The sequence below is a fragment of the Grosmannia clavigera genome (assembly GCF_000143105.1).
Source record: "Grosmannia clavigera kw1407 unplaced genomic scaffold GCSC_173, whole genome shotgun sequence".
Lineage (NCBI taxonomy): Eukaryota > Fungi > Ascomycota > Sordariomycetes > Ophiostomatales > Ophiostomataceae > Leptographium > Leptographium clavigerum.
The window spans coordinates 1,162,615-1,176,629 of record NW_014040765.1 but is presented as its reverse complement, the minus strand read 5'-3'; the positions used below and the strand labels follow the sequence as shown (position 1 = coordinate 1,176,629).

The 14,015-nt window shown below is 56.9% G+C and overlaps 6 protein-coding genes across 6 annotated transcripts; 3 read left to right on the top strand and 3 right to left on the bottom strand.

Annotated features, from left to right (window-relative positions):
• Nucleotides 1-13: 13 nt before the first annotated feature.
• Nucleotides 14-1,390, bottom strand: CMQ_7168 (serine/threonine-protein kinase; the record flags this gene model as incomplete). Its single annotated transcript, XM_014314173.1, has 3 exons — nucleotides 14-145; nucleotides 209-1,240; nucleotides 1,301-1,390. 3 exons carry the CDS (start codon nucleotides 1,388-1,390, stop codon nucleotides 14-16), a joined length of 1,254 nt encoding a protein of 417 aa, XP_014169648.1.
• Nucleotides 1,391-1,871: 481 nt separating this feature from the next.
• On the top strand, nucleotides 1,872-2,804 carry CMQ_7095 (tor signaling pathway protein; the record flags this gene model as incomplete). Its single annotated transcript, XM_014314100.1, has 1 exon — nucleotides 1,872-2,804. The coding sequence occupies one exon, from the start codon at nucleotides 1,872-1,874 to the stop codon at nucleotides 2,802-2,804; it is 933 nt and encodes a 310-aa protein (XP_014169575.1).
• Nucleotides 2,805-3,026: 222 nt separating this feature from the next.
• CMQ_7463 (uncharacterized protein) lies at nucleotides 3,027-5,066 on the bottom strand (the record flags this gene model as incomplete). Its single annotated transcript, XM_014314468.1, has 1 exon — nucleotides 3,027-5,066. The coding sequence occupies one exon, from the start codon at nucleotides 5,064-5,066 to the stop codon at nucleotides 3,027-3,029; it is 2,040 nt and encodes a 679-aa protein (XP_014169943.1).
• Nucleotides 5,067-5,805: 739 nt separating this feature from the next.
• On the top strand, nucleotides 5,806-6,454 carry CMQ_7496 (uncharacterized protein; the record flags this gene model as incomplete). The annotated part of the gene is made up of 2 exons (XM_014314501.1): nucleotides 5,806-6,237; nucleotides 6,299-6,454. 2 exons carry the CDS (start codon nucleotides 5,806-5,808, stop codon nucleotides 6,452-6,454), a joined length of 588 nt encoding a protein of 195 aa, XP_014169976.1.
• A 301-nt stretch (nucleotides 6,455-6,755) lies between these two features.
• Nucleotides 6,756-9,086, bottom strand: CMQ_7738 (xaa-pro aminopeptidase; the record flags this gene model as incomplete). The annotated part of the gene is made up of 4 exons (XM_014314743.1): nucleotides 6,756-7,181; nucleotides 7,254-7,515; nucleotides 7,576-8,671; nucleotides 8,732-9,086. The coding sequence occupies 4 exons, from the start codon at nucleotides 9,084-9,086 to the stop codon at nucleotides 6,756-6,758; spliced, it is 2,139 nt and encodes a 712-aa protein (XP_014170218.1).
• A 1,085-nt stretch (nucleotides 9,087-10,171) lies between these two features.
• Nucleotides 10,172-13,689, top strand: CMQ_7421 (importin; the record flags this gene model as incomplete). The annotated part of the gene is made up of 7 exons (XM_014314426.1): nucleotides 10,172-10,219; nucleotides 10,432-10,574; nucleotides 10,966-10,989; nucleotides 11,063-11,195; nucleotides 11,251-13,078; nucleotides 13,147-13,331; nucleotides 13,405-13,689. The coding sequence occupies 7 exons, from the start codon at nucleotides 10,172-10,174 to the stop codon at nucleotides 13,687-13,689; spliced, it is 2,646 nt and encodes an 881-aa protein (XP_014169901.1).
• Nucleotides 13,690-14,015: the final 326 nt, after the last annotated feature.

Here is a 14,015-nt window from a genome sequence, read left to right as displayed (position 1 = left end):
GTCTGTTGTCTGTCTAGTTCTTGGCGCTCTCCTTGGCACTCTCGCGGGCGGTAGCCCGCTCGCCCTTGACGCAGTGCTTCAGGATCCACGGGTGCTGCTGGACGTGGTCCAGCGACAGGCGCTTCTCGGGATCGAGGACGAGCAGCTATAATGAGTCAGCAAATCACGTGCTTTGTGTTCAAGGAGAGAGACAACAGAGAAAAGAGACCTTCTTGATGAGATCGCGAGCCTCGGGGCTGACAAAGGCGGGGATAGTCATGTCGGCACGGGCGATACGGCGATGGGTCATGACGGTGGTGTCCTCAAAAGGGGCCTCACCGACGAGGAACTCGTAGGTGAGGACGCCGAGGCTCCAGAGATCGACCTTTTCGTCGTACGAGTTATCGCGGCCGGCACCGGCACCACCGCTGCCGCTGCCGCTGCAGTACATGCGGACCATCTCGGGGGGGAGGTAGTCGAGGGTGCCGCAAAGGGTGGTGCGGCGGTGGTTGGGGGCATGGACGCTCCAGCCAAAGTCGGAGATCTTGAGCTCGCCGTGGATGCCGACGAGGATGTTCTCGGGCTTGATGTCGCGGTGGATGACGTGCTTGCGGTGGAGATAGCCGAGTGCGGCGGCCATCTGGGAGACGTACTGGGCCGCCTTCCACTCGGGGAAGCGGTTCTCGCGGCGGAGATGTTTGTAGAGCTCGCCGCGGCCGGCGAACTCGAGGATGAGGAAGATGCGCTTGCTGTCGTAAAAGTGGCCATACATCTTGAGAATGTTGGGGTGGCGCAGGTTGCTCTGGATCTCGATCTCACGGCGGACCTGCTTCTCCATTCCGGATCCGTGCTGCAGCTCCGACTTGTAGAGCACCTTGAGCGCACAGATGAAGCCGCTGCTGCGCTCGCGCGCGAGATACACCCGCCCAAACTTGCCCTTGCCGAGCGGCCGGCCGATCTCGAACATGCCAAGGTGGAACTGTCGCGGCTGCGCAAAGGCAGCCGCTGTGGCTGGTGGCCCGACCACTGACGGCGATGCAGCCGGGGCCTCGGACTCGGCCGTCGTGGTTTTGGTCGTCGACTCGTCCGCCGGCGGTGCTGCCCGGCTACGGCTCTTGGCCTTGGGTGGCGACGATGTCGTCGATGCCGTGGCTGTAGCGGCTGCCTTGCGCTGGTGGGCCGCCGCCGACGTGTTGGCGCTCTGCATCTGCAGGGCCACCTTGTACTGTGGCCTCGCCGTCTGGGACGAGGATGGGACGGCCTGCCAATCGTAGACAGTGTCAGCTGGATCTGGCCACACCACAGGACCGCTGCTACTCACCTTGGTCTTCTGATACGTCCGGCCGACGTCGTCGTTCTCGTCGTTCACCGTCATGTGCTCAAAGCGAGCTTCCAGCGTGCGGGCAGCCATTCTGGGGCCGGTGGAGGGCGCTTGTGGGAGCGGACAGCAGAACGGACACAGCTTGGGGGGCGAGGTCGATCGTCGCGAGGATGAGGGCACAAGGAGAACAAGGACCGGTTGCGAGTGTGGCGTCTGTTGCTGGGCTATTCGTTTTTCCAACATTTATTGGGCCGGCGAGCTCCACCGTATTTACGTCTGCTGGCCTTTTGTTGGCAGGACGACGGTGGTGTGGCGGTGTGGCAGTGTGGCAGTGTGGCAGTGTGGCGGCAGCTGTGCACCCCGCCTTAGTCAGCATGAAGCTGTAAAGCTCACTTTGGTCTCGATCCTACTAGATGTGCGCAGTAAGAGCTCTTGAGTTTCATTGATCTCTGCTTGTCTGTTTGGCGGTCTGTCCATTGGATCTGCCATCTCGTCGCTATCTGTTTTTCTGCACTCTCTGCACCTTGCACTCTCTGGCCCTTCTCCTTGGTTCATCTCGCCCACCGGCTTCATGCACGACGTGACGGACGTGGACGAGCCATTCCTCGTGGCCGGTTCGGCCGACGATGTGGCGCGCGCCACGCGCACACATGTGCAGGGCCACTGGCGCATCAGCGTGCGCAAGCTGCCGATCTCGCGGGCGGCAGCGATCGATGCACTGACGGCGCACATCGGCATTCCGATCCCGGAGATGATCTTTGGCGACAACGAGGTGGCGCTGTGCCACGTGCCAACGGGCTGGACGATACGGTTCTGCGCAGCCGACGCGCTCGATGCCGTCGACAAGACCGGCCGCGACCGCCTGCAGGTGGCCCACGCCGGCGACTGGGCGCGCAGCCGCGAGACGAGCGCAGCGGCCGGCATCGCCGACGTGCGGCCGTACGACTGGAGCTACTCGACCACGTATACCGGGACAGAGGGGTGGGAGGACAAAACAGACGGAACAGACGGACAGCCACAACCACCCAAACCGCACCTCTCGCCCTCTTCGGCTGCTCTCCCTCTCGACCTCCTCCGGCGCCGTGACCCGATCGTCTTCCACGACGACGTCATCCTCTACGAGAGCGAGCTCGACGACAATGGCATCTCCGTGCTGCGTGTCAAGATCCGCGTCATGCCACAACGGCTCCTCCTGCTGTGCCGCCTCTATATGCGGCTGGATCACGTGATCGTCCGTGTCCGCGATACCCGCGTCTACGTCGACTTTGCTTCGGATCGCGTCCTGCGCGAATACACCGCCCGCGAGGCCCCCTTTGCCGCCGTCCAGCAGAGCCTCGCCCTGCGTGGCCTGCGGCCCGATGCCGTCGTTGTCGCCATGCGCGATGCCGACCGCGTCGCCGACCTGCTGCCCGTCGTCCACCACAGCATGGAAGAGGTCGACCTCGGCCAGGCTGCTCTCAACGGAGACTCGTTCGGGCCACCCGAGCATTCTGGGACTGCATAAAACCTGTCTGCAAGCCTCGCACATACAGACAGCAACGGGCTTCTCTCCCCGAAATAAAAATCATGCATTGCTACCTCTGCCTCTGCTGAAGAGAAATCTCAATACAGTAAACAGTCGTGGGATCCGGTCAGGACTAAAAAGGATCCAAGAAAACAAGGCTGCCACCGCTCCACATCGTCTTCCAAACACAAACACCCTCTTCTGGTATCTTACCAGCTCTTGCTAGCGAGCTCCCACCGGCGACGACGACCGTGAGACGCTCTCAAACTCGAGCGTCCACCGGTCGACCTCCTTAAACTTCTTGGCTGCCTTTTCCAACTCCTCGCCAAAATGCCGGGGTGTCTGCTGCTGCTTCACGATCGTCTGAGCGTCCTCGTCCTCGTCCTCGTTCTCGTTCCCGTTCTCGTTCCCGTCTTCGCCCTCGTTCTCAAACGCGTTGTCGGGCAGCGGGCTCAACGTGCTGCCGTCTGCCTCTTGGTTCTCCTTGTCCGAGAAGCTGCGCGACCCGTACGTCCGCTTGACCGCCTTCTTCGCCGAGCTGGCTGCAGTCCGTCGGTTCGTCGATGTCGTCGCTGTCATGGCCTTTGCCCTTGTCGATGCTGCTGGCGTCTGCTGAGCAGCGCTCCGGCCCCGTCGAGGCCGGTGTCTGGCCGGGCCGTGGGCCAGCTCGTCGTCGTCCTCGCTCAGGAGGGCTGACCGGTCCAGCTCTCCAGCCTCGTCCTCGCCGTCGTCTGATGCTGACGCCTGCCACCGGCCTCCACGGACCCGACGCCGTCGCTGCGGCAGGAGAGCCGTCAGGGCCTCTGTCGTCAGTGGTTGCACCGTCTCTGCCTGCGCTGCCTTTCCTCTCGCCCGTGCCTGTCGGTAGTTGGGAGAGTGCGTCAGCGACGGCGGCGACGAGATGTCCGATCCGTCTTCGTGGCCGTCGTCGTCGTCGTCAACCACGAGTTCGGGCAGGTGGCGATGTGCTGATGCCGCTGCTGCCGACTTGATGTTGCCGCGGCGAGAACCGTTTGCCAGGCCGCGCAGCGATGGCCACAATGTCGGGCTCGCAGACGACGACCCACTGCTTGCTGGCGGCGCCATGATCTCCGGATCGACCTCTACGGGCGTCGAGTACCGCTCGCGCTCAGCTGCTGACCTGCTGATCTGTGATGGCGGTGTCGATGGCGGCAGCGACGATGCCATCTCGACAGACGGCAGAACGTCTGCTGTTGCTGATGCTGCCGTTGCTGCTGCCACTCGCTCGGAGACCCGTCTCTTGGGAAGCTCGTCTTCGCGATGGCCTTCCTGCGACTTGCGTTTTCTCGCCATCGACGTTGTTGCCGTTGCCGCTCCCTTCGTTCTGGTCGGTCTGTCTCGGATCCGCGTCATCAACACCGACGTTGTGTTGGCCGTGGCTGTGGCCAGCGACAGCGACGACGAGTCCTGCACCACATGGGCCACTGTCGCCCGCGCAGACGTGAACGGCCCGGCATCGTCGAGCTCGCTGGCCGACGTCTCGCCGCCCCTGTCCGTGTCACGGTCCCGACTGGCCTGCCGCGACGTGTCTCGTCGCCGCCGGCCCAGGATGCTGGGCTCGCGGGCCCGTCGTCGGAACGTGCCCAGGCTGAAGGCTGAGCTGATGCTGGGCGTGGCTGGCCCGCGGCTGCTGGGCCGAATCGGTGCATCGTCGCGGCTGTGCACGCTTGACTGCCGCGGCCGACCGCGACGGAAGAGGCCGACGTTGAATGACGACGCCGTGGTGTCGACCGCGGCTGCTGCGGCCGGTGAAGACGAGCCGAGGCTGTCCAGGTCGCCAAGGTCGTCGAGATCTCCTAAATCTCCCAGATCGCTGAGCCCGTGGTCAAAGACGTCGTCGTCGAGAATGTCGATGCCCGACTCGTCGGGCCCTCGCGTCCGCCGCGATGATGACACTGCTGCTGCTGCCGTCGCCGCTGTCGGACGCCGCTGTTTCTGCACCGATGCAGGTCTCCGGCTCTCCTCGGCTTCTGTGCTGGACATGCTGCCGCTGTTCGCCGTCACCGCCACCTGTCGCCGAGACGCCTGCCGCTTGACCTCGCGGTCGCTGACGCCGTAGAGGTCACTGCCGACACTGGGCTCCCGCACCGCCTCGCTCCGGCGGGTGCGCCGTCGGCTCTCTCCATCGTCCTGTGTCGCTTGTGTCGTCGTTGGCTTCTTCGACGCCGTTGTGGGCGCTGCTGCCGGTGCTGCTGTCGTCTGTGACGCGGCCGCGCGCGTCCTCCTCGCTGGCCGAGGCATTGCTGCTCGTGAGGAGTGTTTGTCCGTGTGGTGAGGGTGTACGTGTAAATAGGGTGCGCTTGTCGTGGCTGATGCTATCGCTTGTATGTATTGCGATGACTGAGAATAAACGTAGAATATATAAAATTACGCAACTTCGTTGCTGGGGGTCAGATCACGGCTACGGAGGAAAGAGCGTTGCGGGACATGACAAAAATCGGCGGGTTCTGGACGCGAGAAGCCCATTTCGCGCGTCGACGCGCCCGCCCCACATACAAGCCCACACAAACCTGCGCACAGGCCACAATGTGAATAATTGACGGTTTTCTGGAGATCACTCTGCTTTCTGCTTCGTCTTAAAGACCTCGTCTGCCGGGTACGAGGGCCCAGAAGCCTCCTCCTGCGGTTGTGCAGCGTCATTTCAGACCTCCACAAACCGTGTTCTTGCTATCTCGTAGCCCAAACCGCGTTCTTGGTATATACATTGATTCATGTACCAGCAAACCAACTCGCGCTTTTTCCCGTTGCCTGATGCACTATGCTGAGCGTAAACTCTCCCCATCATTGTATCGGGAAATGCAAGGAAGGACCCGCTACTCCGTAGGGCTTCGTGGAGACGCAGAGACAAAAGTCCACAGCGGTGTCGTTGACAAAGCAGACTTATGACGTCAGCATTTTAGTCTCAGAACATCCTCTTGGTCCTTGAGACAGCTGTGAGCCAGTTGCCCACTCCAGCAAACACGACTAGCAAACACATCCCATGGCTACCAACATCCTGTCTGCCTCCTGTCGCCAGAGCCTGCTCGGCCGGACAGCCCGACTCGGCCAGCAGACCCGACAGCTTCAACTCGTGCCCGGCACCGCTTATCGTCGAATGGCCTCGGAAGCAACCCCGGCTTTTCGTGCATCAAAATCGGCCTCGTCGTCGGCACGGAACCGGCACTTTTACGCCATGGCTGCCGCCTTCCCGCTGGCAATCTTCTCCCTGGATAGCCGTCCAGCCGGGCTCTCTCTCGTCCCCGAAGCATCCCAAGAAGCGCAGCGTCCCTCGCCCGGATACCATCTGCCGCTGAATGCGCAACTCGCCACCCAGATCTCCAAAGGCAGCCTCTCCGGCTTTCTGGCCGGCCTCCTGGTCAGCATCTTCTCTCGGAGTCTTGTGCTCCTCTTGGGTGTCGCCATCAGCTTGCAGGTATGTTTCTGCCATGCCAATAGCCAATGTCTGCTTGCATGTGCTGATAAATCGACGACAGAGCGTGGCTGCAAAGCTCGGCGTTGACCTTGTCCACACGCTGAAGCTCAAGGAGCGCGCAAACTCTTCCAAGATCCTGACTGCTCTCTCCAGAAACACGGCCTTTAAGCTCTCGTTTGGCATTGCCTTTACGTTGGCAGCTTTCGCACACTTCTAGGACGAATATTGTAGAGAATCGCTAATCGGACTGCTTTTCGGCCATGACAGAAAAGCTACATTGGGCAATCGCATTGAATGGCAGAGGTAGAGAAGGGCGCAGAATATACATGGAAACAGGGCTTGACTAAGCCAATGCGTGCTCCAGTGCGGTAAGCAGTGTAGACCTACTTCATCGCCGAACAGAAGTCTGGATAGCAACTCTCAGTGTCCATACCATACATTACGATGTGCACATGTTCTATTTCACGAATTCTATAAAATTCTACGCCCAACACCCAACTGGCCTTCTCGTTCTGTGCTCAAAGTGGCTGCGTCTCCTTCATCAACCATGCCAATGCCCGTTCGTCGTCCTGGAGGAGCCCTTGTGTCTTCTTCACGATCTCGGCATGGTGGTCGTTGAGCCATTTCTTCTCCTGCTCAGTGAGCAGCGTTGCGTCGATCAGGCTCCGGGCGTACGGCACCATTGTGACGTGCTCGAATCCAAGGTACGGCTTGTCCCCAAACGAGTGCGTCGTTTCCACCTCCTTGACAATGACCATGTTCTCGATACGAATGCCATATGATCCGTCCTCGTAGAAGCCCGGCTCTATCGACGTGACGTTGCCACTCGCCAATGCCACATCGGCATACTGCTTTCTGGTGCCAATGCCAATTGGTCCTTCATGCACATTCAGGTACGAGCCGACGCCATGACCGGTTCCGTGACGGTAGTCAAGGCCCTCTTTCTGTAAAAGTATAGCGTTCAATGTCAGACACTAAAACCAGTATCCTGTGAAATGATGTAACGGTGGACGTACCCAGAGAAACTGCCGTGCAAGTGCATCCAGCGCAAATCCAGTTGTGCCCTTGGGAAAGATAGCCACGTCGAGCGCAATGTTTCCCTTCAGCACAAGCGTGTACGCCTTCTTCTCGGCAGCAGTCGGTGTGCCAAAGTGAAGCGTGCGTGTGGTGTCCGTCGTCCCGTCCAGATACTGCGCACCCGAATCACACAGGTAGATCGCCTTTGGATCGATAATCGAACAGCTCCCCCGCTCAGGCTGATAGTGGATGACAGCAGCACTATACACGTTAGCAAAACTTCAACGGATCGGGAATTCCCAACTCGAGGTGAGCCCATACTTTGGTCCGGTAGACGAAATCGTCGTAAACGACAGGCCGACGAAGCGCTCTTGTTTTGACCGCAGTTCCTCCAGCTTGTCGGATGCTGTCACTTCGTCCAGCTCCACTCCACTCTGGAGCTGTTCTTCCAACCAGGCAAAGTATGCAATCAGCGCAGATCCATCGCGGATGTGGCACTGGCGCATACCCTCGAGCTCAGTATCGTTTTTGATCGCCTTGGCGTCGCCGATCGGACTCCGGACTTCCTCCACAGATTTTTCTCCTCCGAGCGCCAGATTCAAAGCCCATGACGCGGAGCTGGAAAGAAGGAACTTCTTCGGTCGTACCGATACGGTGCCGGCAGCCTCCGTCGCGGTCGCTGCTGCTGTTGCGAGCTCGGTGGCATCGGAAAAGATGGCGCTGTACGGCTTCACCGTCACCTTGTTTTCGGCGAGATAGCTTCGGCTCTCGGCCGTGAGCTTGGACTCGTCGACATACAGCAGCGCATTATCAGCCGTCACGATGGCATATGAGAAAAAGACCGGGTTGTAGGGAATATCGTTGCCACGCAGGTTGAACAGCCAGGCCACTTCGTCGAGCATGGACACCACAAATCCGGCAGCGCTGGTCTTTGCAAACTCTTTCCGCAAATCTGCCAGCTTGGCGCTGATGCTTCTGCCAGCATAGCTCCCCGCCAGCTGCACGATCGGCTCGGCCGGCCGTGGCGGCTGGTCGACGCCCCAGATGGCATCAACGAGGTTGGCAGAGATGGCTTTGAGGCCGCCGCCGCCGCTCTTCTTGATCTTGTCGGCGAGCTTCTTGGCCGCTGCGTTCGATATCAGCGTCGGGTCAACTCCCACGACCTTTCCACCCGCAGCCTCAGTCACAGTCCATTCCTGCCATGTGGGCACTTCCAGGATGCCTTGCTTCAGGAGCAGCCAGTTGCTGTCGAGCTGCTTGGAGGCCTGGTTGAAGTAGCGACCGTCTGTGGCCAGCGCAGCCTTGCTGAGCGTGACGATGGCACAGCCTGCCGAACCGCTGAAGCCGCTGATAAACTGCCGCCGACCGTCGCAAGGCGCAATGTACTCGGATGAGTGGGCATCTTCCGACGGGACGACTGCAAAAAGGCGGTGTCAGAACACTACATACAGGACAGATGGGTCAGGAATCTGCGAACTGTATATATCAATGTGGTGCTCGTTCATCAAGGTCCGCAACGCCTCGAGGCGTGCGCTCGTGTCGATCGTCTCAATCATGTCGTTTGCCGCGGTGTCACCGTGGGCTTGGTTGTAGCTCCGGCGGTGGTGTCTGACAATCCGACGATTGGAAGCCGCAGTCAGACCAGCAGCAAAGACTCGCGGGCGGCCTGATAAGTATGCAGCGCGTGACAGTGGCGACTGGACAGCACACGTGGAGAGGGCCTGGCTCTGAGAACCGGCCAGAAAGAGTCGAGCAGCTGCTGCAGGTTGGGCGCGAGAGGCGGCAAAGAAGCGCGGCAATAGTCCTGGGCCAGAGGAGGACGGGATGAACATGAGGTCGCTGGCTCAGAGGTATTGGCTGCTTGCGGAATTTATAGCACCTCGAGAAAATTGAAAGGGAAGGAGGAGACCTGTCGCCGTAACCCTCCTCCTAGCTAGGCTGATTTTGAGCTGCCCCACCGAGAGCTATAGCAGACACATCGCAAGAGCAGATACCTAATTCGGGAGGTGGGGTGGTTTCAGGCACGGCCAGCTTCGGCCTAAGAGCGACCTGCTTCCCAGTACGCCAGGCTTCTTTCGGCAGCTGTGAGGACTTGAGTAGGATGCGGCTTTTAGGCAATGACAAAATTGTCTGACAGGGACATTTCTGAAAACGGGTTCACCTGTCTTTCCACCTTGCTGTTGCACATGTCAATATGAGTCCCACAAAGCATGTTCAGTCTTCGTCCTGTACGGTGTGTACTCATTTCCGTGTAATACCGGTTTAAGTAATCAAATTGATGCTATGAGCGAGTCAGACATCCTCAAAGCTCCAACATCTGATGTAATCTACATTTGAATCGCCGAGCAAGAACAAGCTACGTGTCAGATCTCTAGAAACTATCGAACACAACTCCACAAACACTTGCATTTGCTCCTGCAATAGCACGATGTACGTACAGCCTTGCAACCCATCACGTGAAATTTATGCAGTAACGATGGTGGGGTTGAAGCAAAAGCGGTGAAAATTAAGCCGCCTAAACGCAAGCCGGCAACAAAAATATTGACGACTACCATTGCTAGCAAATACCCTCCACCACCACCTGTGCTACAGAGCGCAGCAAGCTCGTAGTACTGGACTAAAAGGGGGCTGGGATAACGGGGGACAACTGTTTACAGAGCGTCAAGAAGAGTTTCATTAATCTCACAAAACTGTGAACCAACCATTGTGTTCTGCTCGACCGGTCTAGTCGCCCAGTGTTCCATTCTTCTCTCATACGGTTCTCGCCCGACAGCACCGCCCCGAGGCGCATTACCATCTCACTGTCTTCTGATAAGACAAGCCTCTCTTGCAAATATCCTAGCCTGGCTCATAAAGTGGACAGAACAGCCGTACTGTTTATAGTGCCGGATCTCAGCGACATGCTCCAGCATCGGCCATGGATCAACAACCTCCATTGCCGACCTCGCTTGGCGAGGTAGAATCAGTAAGTAGGCCAAGCCTTCTCACTATGGACATCAAGCCCGAGTATAGGCTACCCCCGAGGCTTGAGGAAGACCTGAGAAGAAAGCTTGAGGGAATCGACTTTGCTCTGTTCTGACAACGGCTGCCGCCTTGCGCGCTTTGCTTCGTGTTATGTAGTTGATTTTGGCTCTTTACGATCCGCATACCCCACATACCACTATCTCAACGATTCAGGAAACCTTGCAACGCATCCAGAAATCCCCCGAGGGATGGCAGCTCGCCCAAGCCCTGCTGGACCGGCCAATCAAATCCACAACGGACGACCAGGTCAAGTTCTTTGGAGCTCTGACCATCATTATCAAACTCAACACAGAGAGGTGCGTTCTCAAACTGCTCGCTGTTATTTGTAGGAAATTTGGCCTAGAGCCCCCGTATCTGACCGTATGCCAGTTCCAATCTAGCTGACGATGATGCTCGCGAGTTGCTGCAAAACCTTATTCGATGGCTGATTGACTCTGCCGGTAATGGAGCAGGCATATTATCGACCCAAAAGCTTTGTCATGCCCTTGTGACTCTTTTTATTCACTTTGCATCTCTTTGGCCGAACGCTGTTCGGCATCTGGTCCTGTGCCTGCGAACTGGCTCCAACATACCGCCTAATGACCTTAGTCATGTACCAAATATTTCGGAATTTGCAAGCGGCCTAGACTGGCGCTTTCTGCGAGTGGCCCTATGGTTCATAAATACACTGGTGACTGATGTTGGTAGGACTGATATGCGGGTAGCTAAATTGTGAGTCTGGCCTTGATTGTGCACCTCGTAGAGGCCGAATCGCTCTGATGTCCTCAATTCTAACCGATCTCAGCTCAGCTGTTCACAGCCAGCTCCTACAAAATGCAGCCGACGTATCTGCGCTTTTGCACGCCGGTCTCACTTCGCAAATCTCAGAACCACACCGGACGTCTGACCTTCGACGAGAGAGTATAAAAAGTCTCCAGGTGAGTGAGTCGTGTGTATGTAAGGCCATCACTGTCGTGTTAACATCATATCCAGTCGTGGGTGCTGTATGCCCAGCGGTTGCCACAGGGTGGTGAAGTCCTCGTTGTACCTCTTCGTGCTTTGGTCGGTCCGGTGATCTCGTGTCTTGAGAATGAGGAGCTGTATGAGGCAGCTATCGAGCTTCTTATCGACATTCTTTCAAACTATTCTTCATTCTTTACCGGCGAGCACTATGAGGCCATTGTCTCTATCTTCGAGAGCCCGTGGGGCGAACAGCGTCTTCACCAGCTCGTCGGAGGCGATTTCGACTTTGAACCCCTTCAATATGGTTTACTTCTCCTTGCCTATGGCGACGCAAGAGTGCAGACTCTCTTGCAAAGTCCGGACGAGCGATCACAAAAAACATTGTCAGCGTTGTGCTTGCTGTTAACGGCAGCGGGACATCCTGTAGCTGAGGATCTGATATTCGTTCCGGCTCTTGAGTTCTGGTCGACCTTCATTGAGACGTTGATCGACACTATGTACTCTGACGAGGACGGGCACAAGCCCTGGCTCCAACCAGCTCTGTCATTTGTCATGCAGGTTGTGAGCCATTGCTGGGAGAAGATACAATACCCGCCGATCAAGGCATTTATGAGCTGGGATGCGTCTGACAGGGCCGGATTCAAGGATGCGAGAAAGGACGTTGCCGACTTGTTGCAAACAGTATTCGCTGTGGCTGGCCGCGACCTCTTGATGCATTTCTCAGATCTGCTCTTGAGGTCGATTTCAGAGAAGGCATGGTCGCACATAGAGGCAGCCGCTTTTTGCCTAGCAGCGATGTCAGACTGCATCTCAGACGACAGCGGCTATGATGAGCTTCTCAGCAGAATCTTTTCGTCGCCATTGTTTAATCTGCTAGAGCTTGGAGAATCTCAGCTGTCTGTTCGGCTACGCCAGACAGCCCTGACTCTAATCGAGCGCTACTCCGAGTACTTTGAGCGCCACTCGGACAATCTCCCGGCAGCATTGAATCTACTTTTTGAGGCAGTATCAACGGCGTCTCTCACGGCTCAAGCGTCAAAGTCCATATCGACACTCTGCTCGTCATGCCGTGCACTTCTTACCCCCGAGGCTGGCGCATTTCTCCAACAATATCAGCTGCTCCATGATAACCCGCAGCTGGATGCTCTCGCCGAAGAGAGAATTGTCAATGCAATAGCTGCTATCATTCAAGCAACGACCGACGAGGAGACCAGACTCGGATTGTTTGAACAGCTGCTGACTTTTGTCGTTCGTGACGTCGAGCAGTGCCTGCAGTTGAAGTCTGGTGATGGCAATTCTCTGGATGTTGAAAGCCCTCTTGTGGCTAAGGCGGCAAGGCAATTTCAGCAGCAACAATCACAGGAAAACCAGACTGTGCCGTCTGTTGATGATGTTCTACTGCAGGCCGTGCTGATTTCACTGCGGTGCCTAGCTGCTATGGCACGTGGCTTCCAGTCAACCACTGAGGCTGTGGATTTAGATGCCGATGATACAACAAACAGCCGAGAGGCATCTGCCTCAGGGAACTCTCGTCTGTTTAGCCTGCAGACAAACATCATGGCGATGATGGCTGCCGTACAGACCGCCTTTCCCAGAAGTGGCGAGGTAGTGGAAGTGGTTTGCAGCATCCTCAAAGCGGGCTTCTCTGAGACAGAGTCTGGCCCGTTTGTCTTCCCACCCGCGATGGTCACGGAGTTTCTTATACGGCAAAATTCGCAGACCCCATACATTGGTTCCATCGTCAATACGTCGTACTCGTTTGTCAGTTCTCTGCACAAGAGTTCCGACCATGAGGCTATGCTGAAAAGCCTGGGGTCTTTGATTCCTTGGGCAATTGGACTTTTGCAAATGCTTCCAGGTATTTTCAACTAAATCTTCCATTTTTGACCGGGCACTGTCGCTGGACTGGACTGACATAGCGACCAGAGCCCGATGTAGATACGGAGCTCACACAGAGGGGAATTGAGTTTATCGACCGTGTGCTTCGGAAGAGTCCGGCCATTGTGTTGCAATTGCAGCCAACATCACTGTTAGAGTTCTTCTTCATGTTCACCCTGAAGGTCCTCGATAGCCGTGAGCCCTTGCCAAAGGCGGCCTCCGCTGATTTCTGGGTAAGCAATAAAAATCTGTCGAGCAGAAATTTGATGTAAGTAGCTGACGAATGCTCTTTTTGTCCTTGCACAGACATCGTTTATTACTCTGAAACCAGAGGATACAAACCTACAGGCCGCTGTTGGAAATGCCCTAGAGCACCTGGGTCCATTGGTGGCACAGTCGTTGATGCAGAACATCGGCGGCAATGCATCTCGGAGCGAGCTGGATAAACTTAGCGAGCCGCTTAAGAAGCTTGTTGTTCAGCACCCTCGGGCGTCGACGTGGCTCGAACAGGCATTGATGAGCCCCTCATTTCCTAGTGACCGCGTCACGGCTGCGGAAAAGGCATTTTTCTTGAAAAAGATCATCAGGTGAGTCTGGGAAGAAGGCTCGGCAGTTCGAATGGGAGAGATCGGAGCTAACACATTTTTCGACATCAGTCTTCGAGGGTCTCGCCAAACAAACAACGTTGTAAGAGAGTTTTGGGTGGCAGCTAGAGGATCCAGTTTTGCCTATGTGTCCTGAGCTGTATTTCGCTCTGCTTCTGCCTGCGCTTTTCATTTCATGAGGATGTGTGTTGAACTATGCTCTTTCCGATCTATTTGTTGCTGTGGTGTCGTGATATCGAAATCATGTTCTGAGAATTGCATTGGAAAAAGAGAGCAAGTCGTTTTCATGGGCCGTGCAACAAGCCTGAAAAG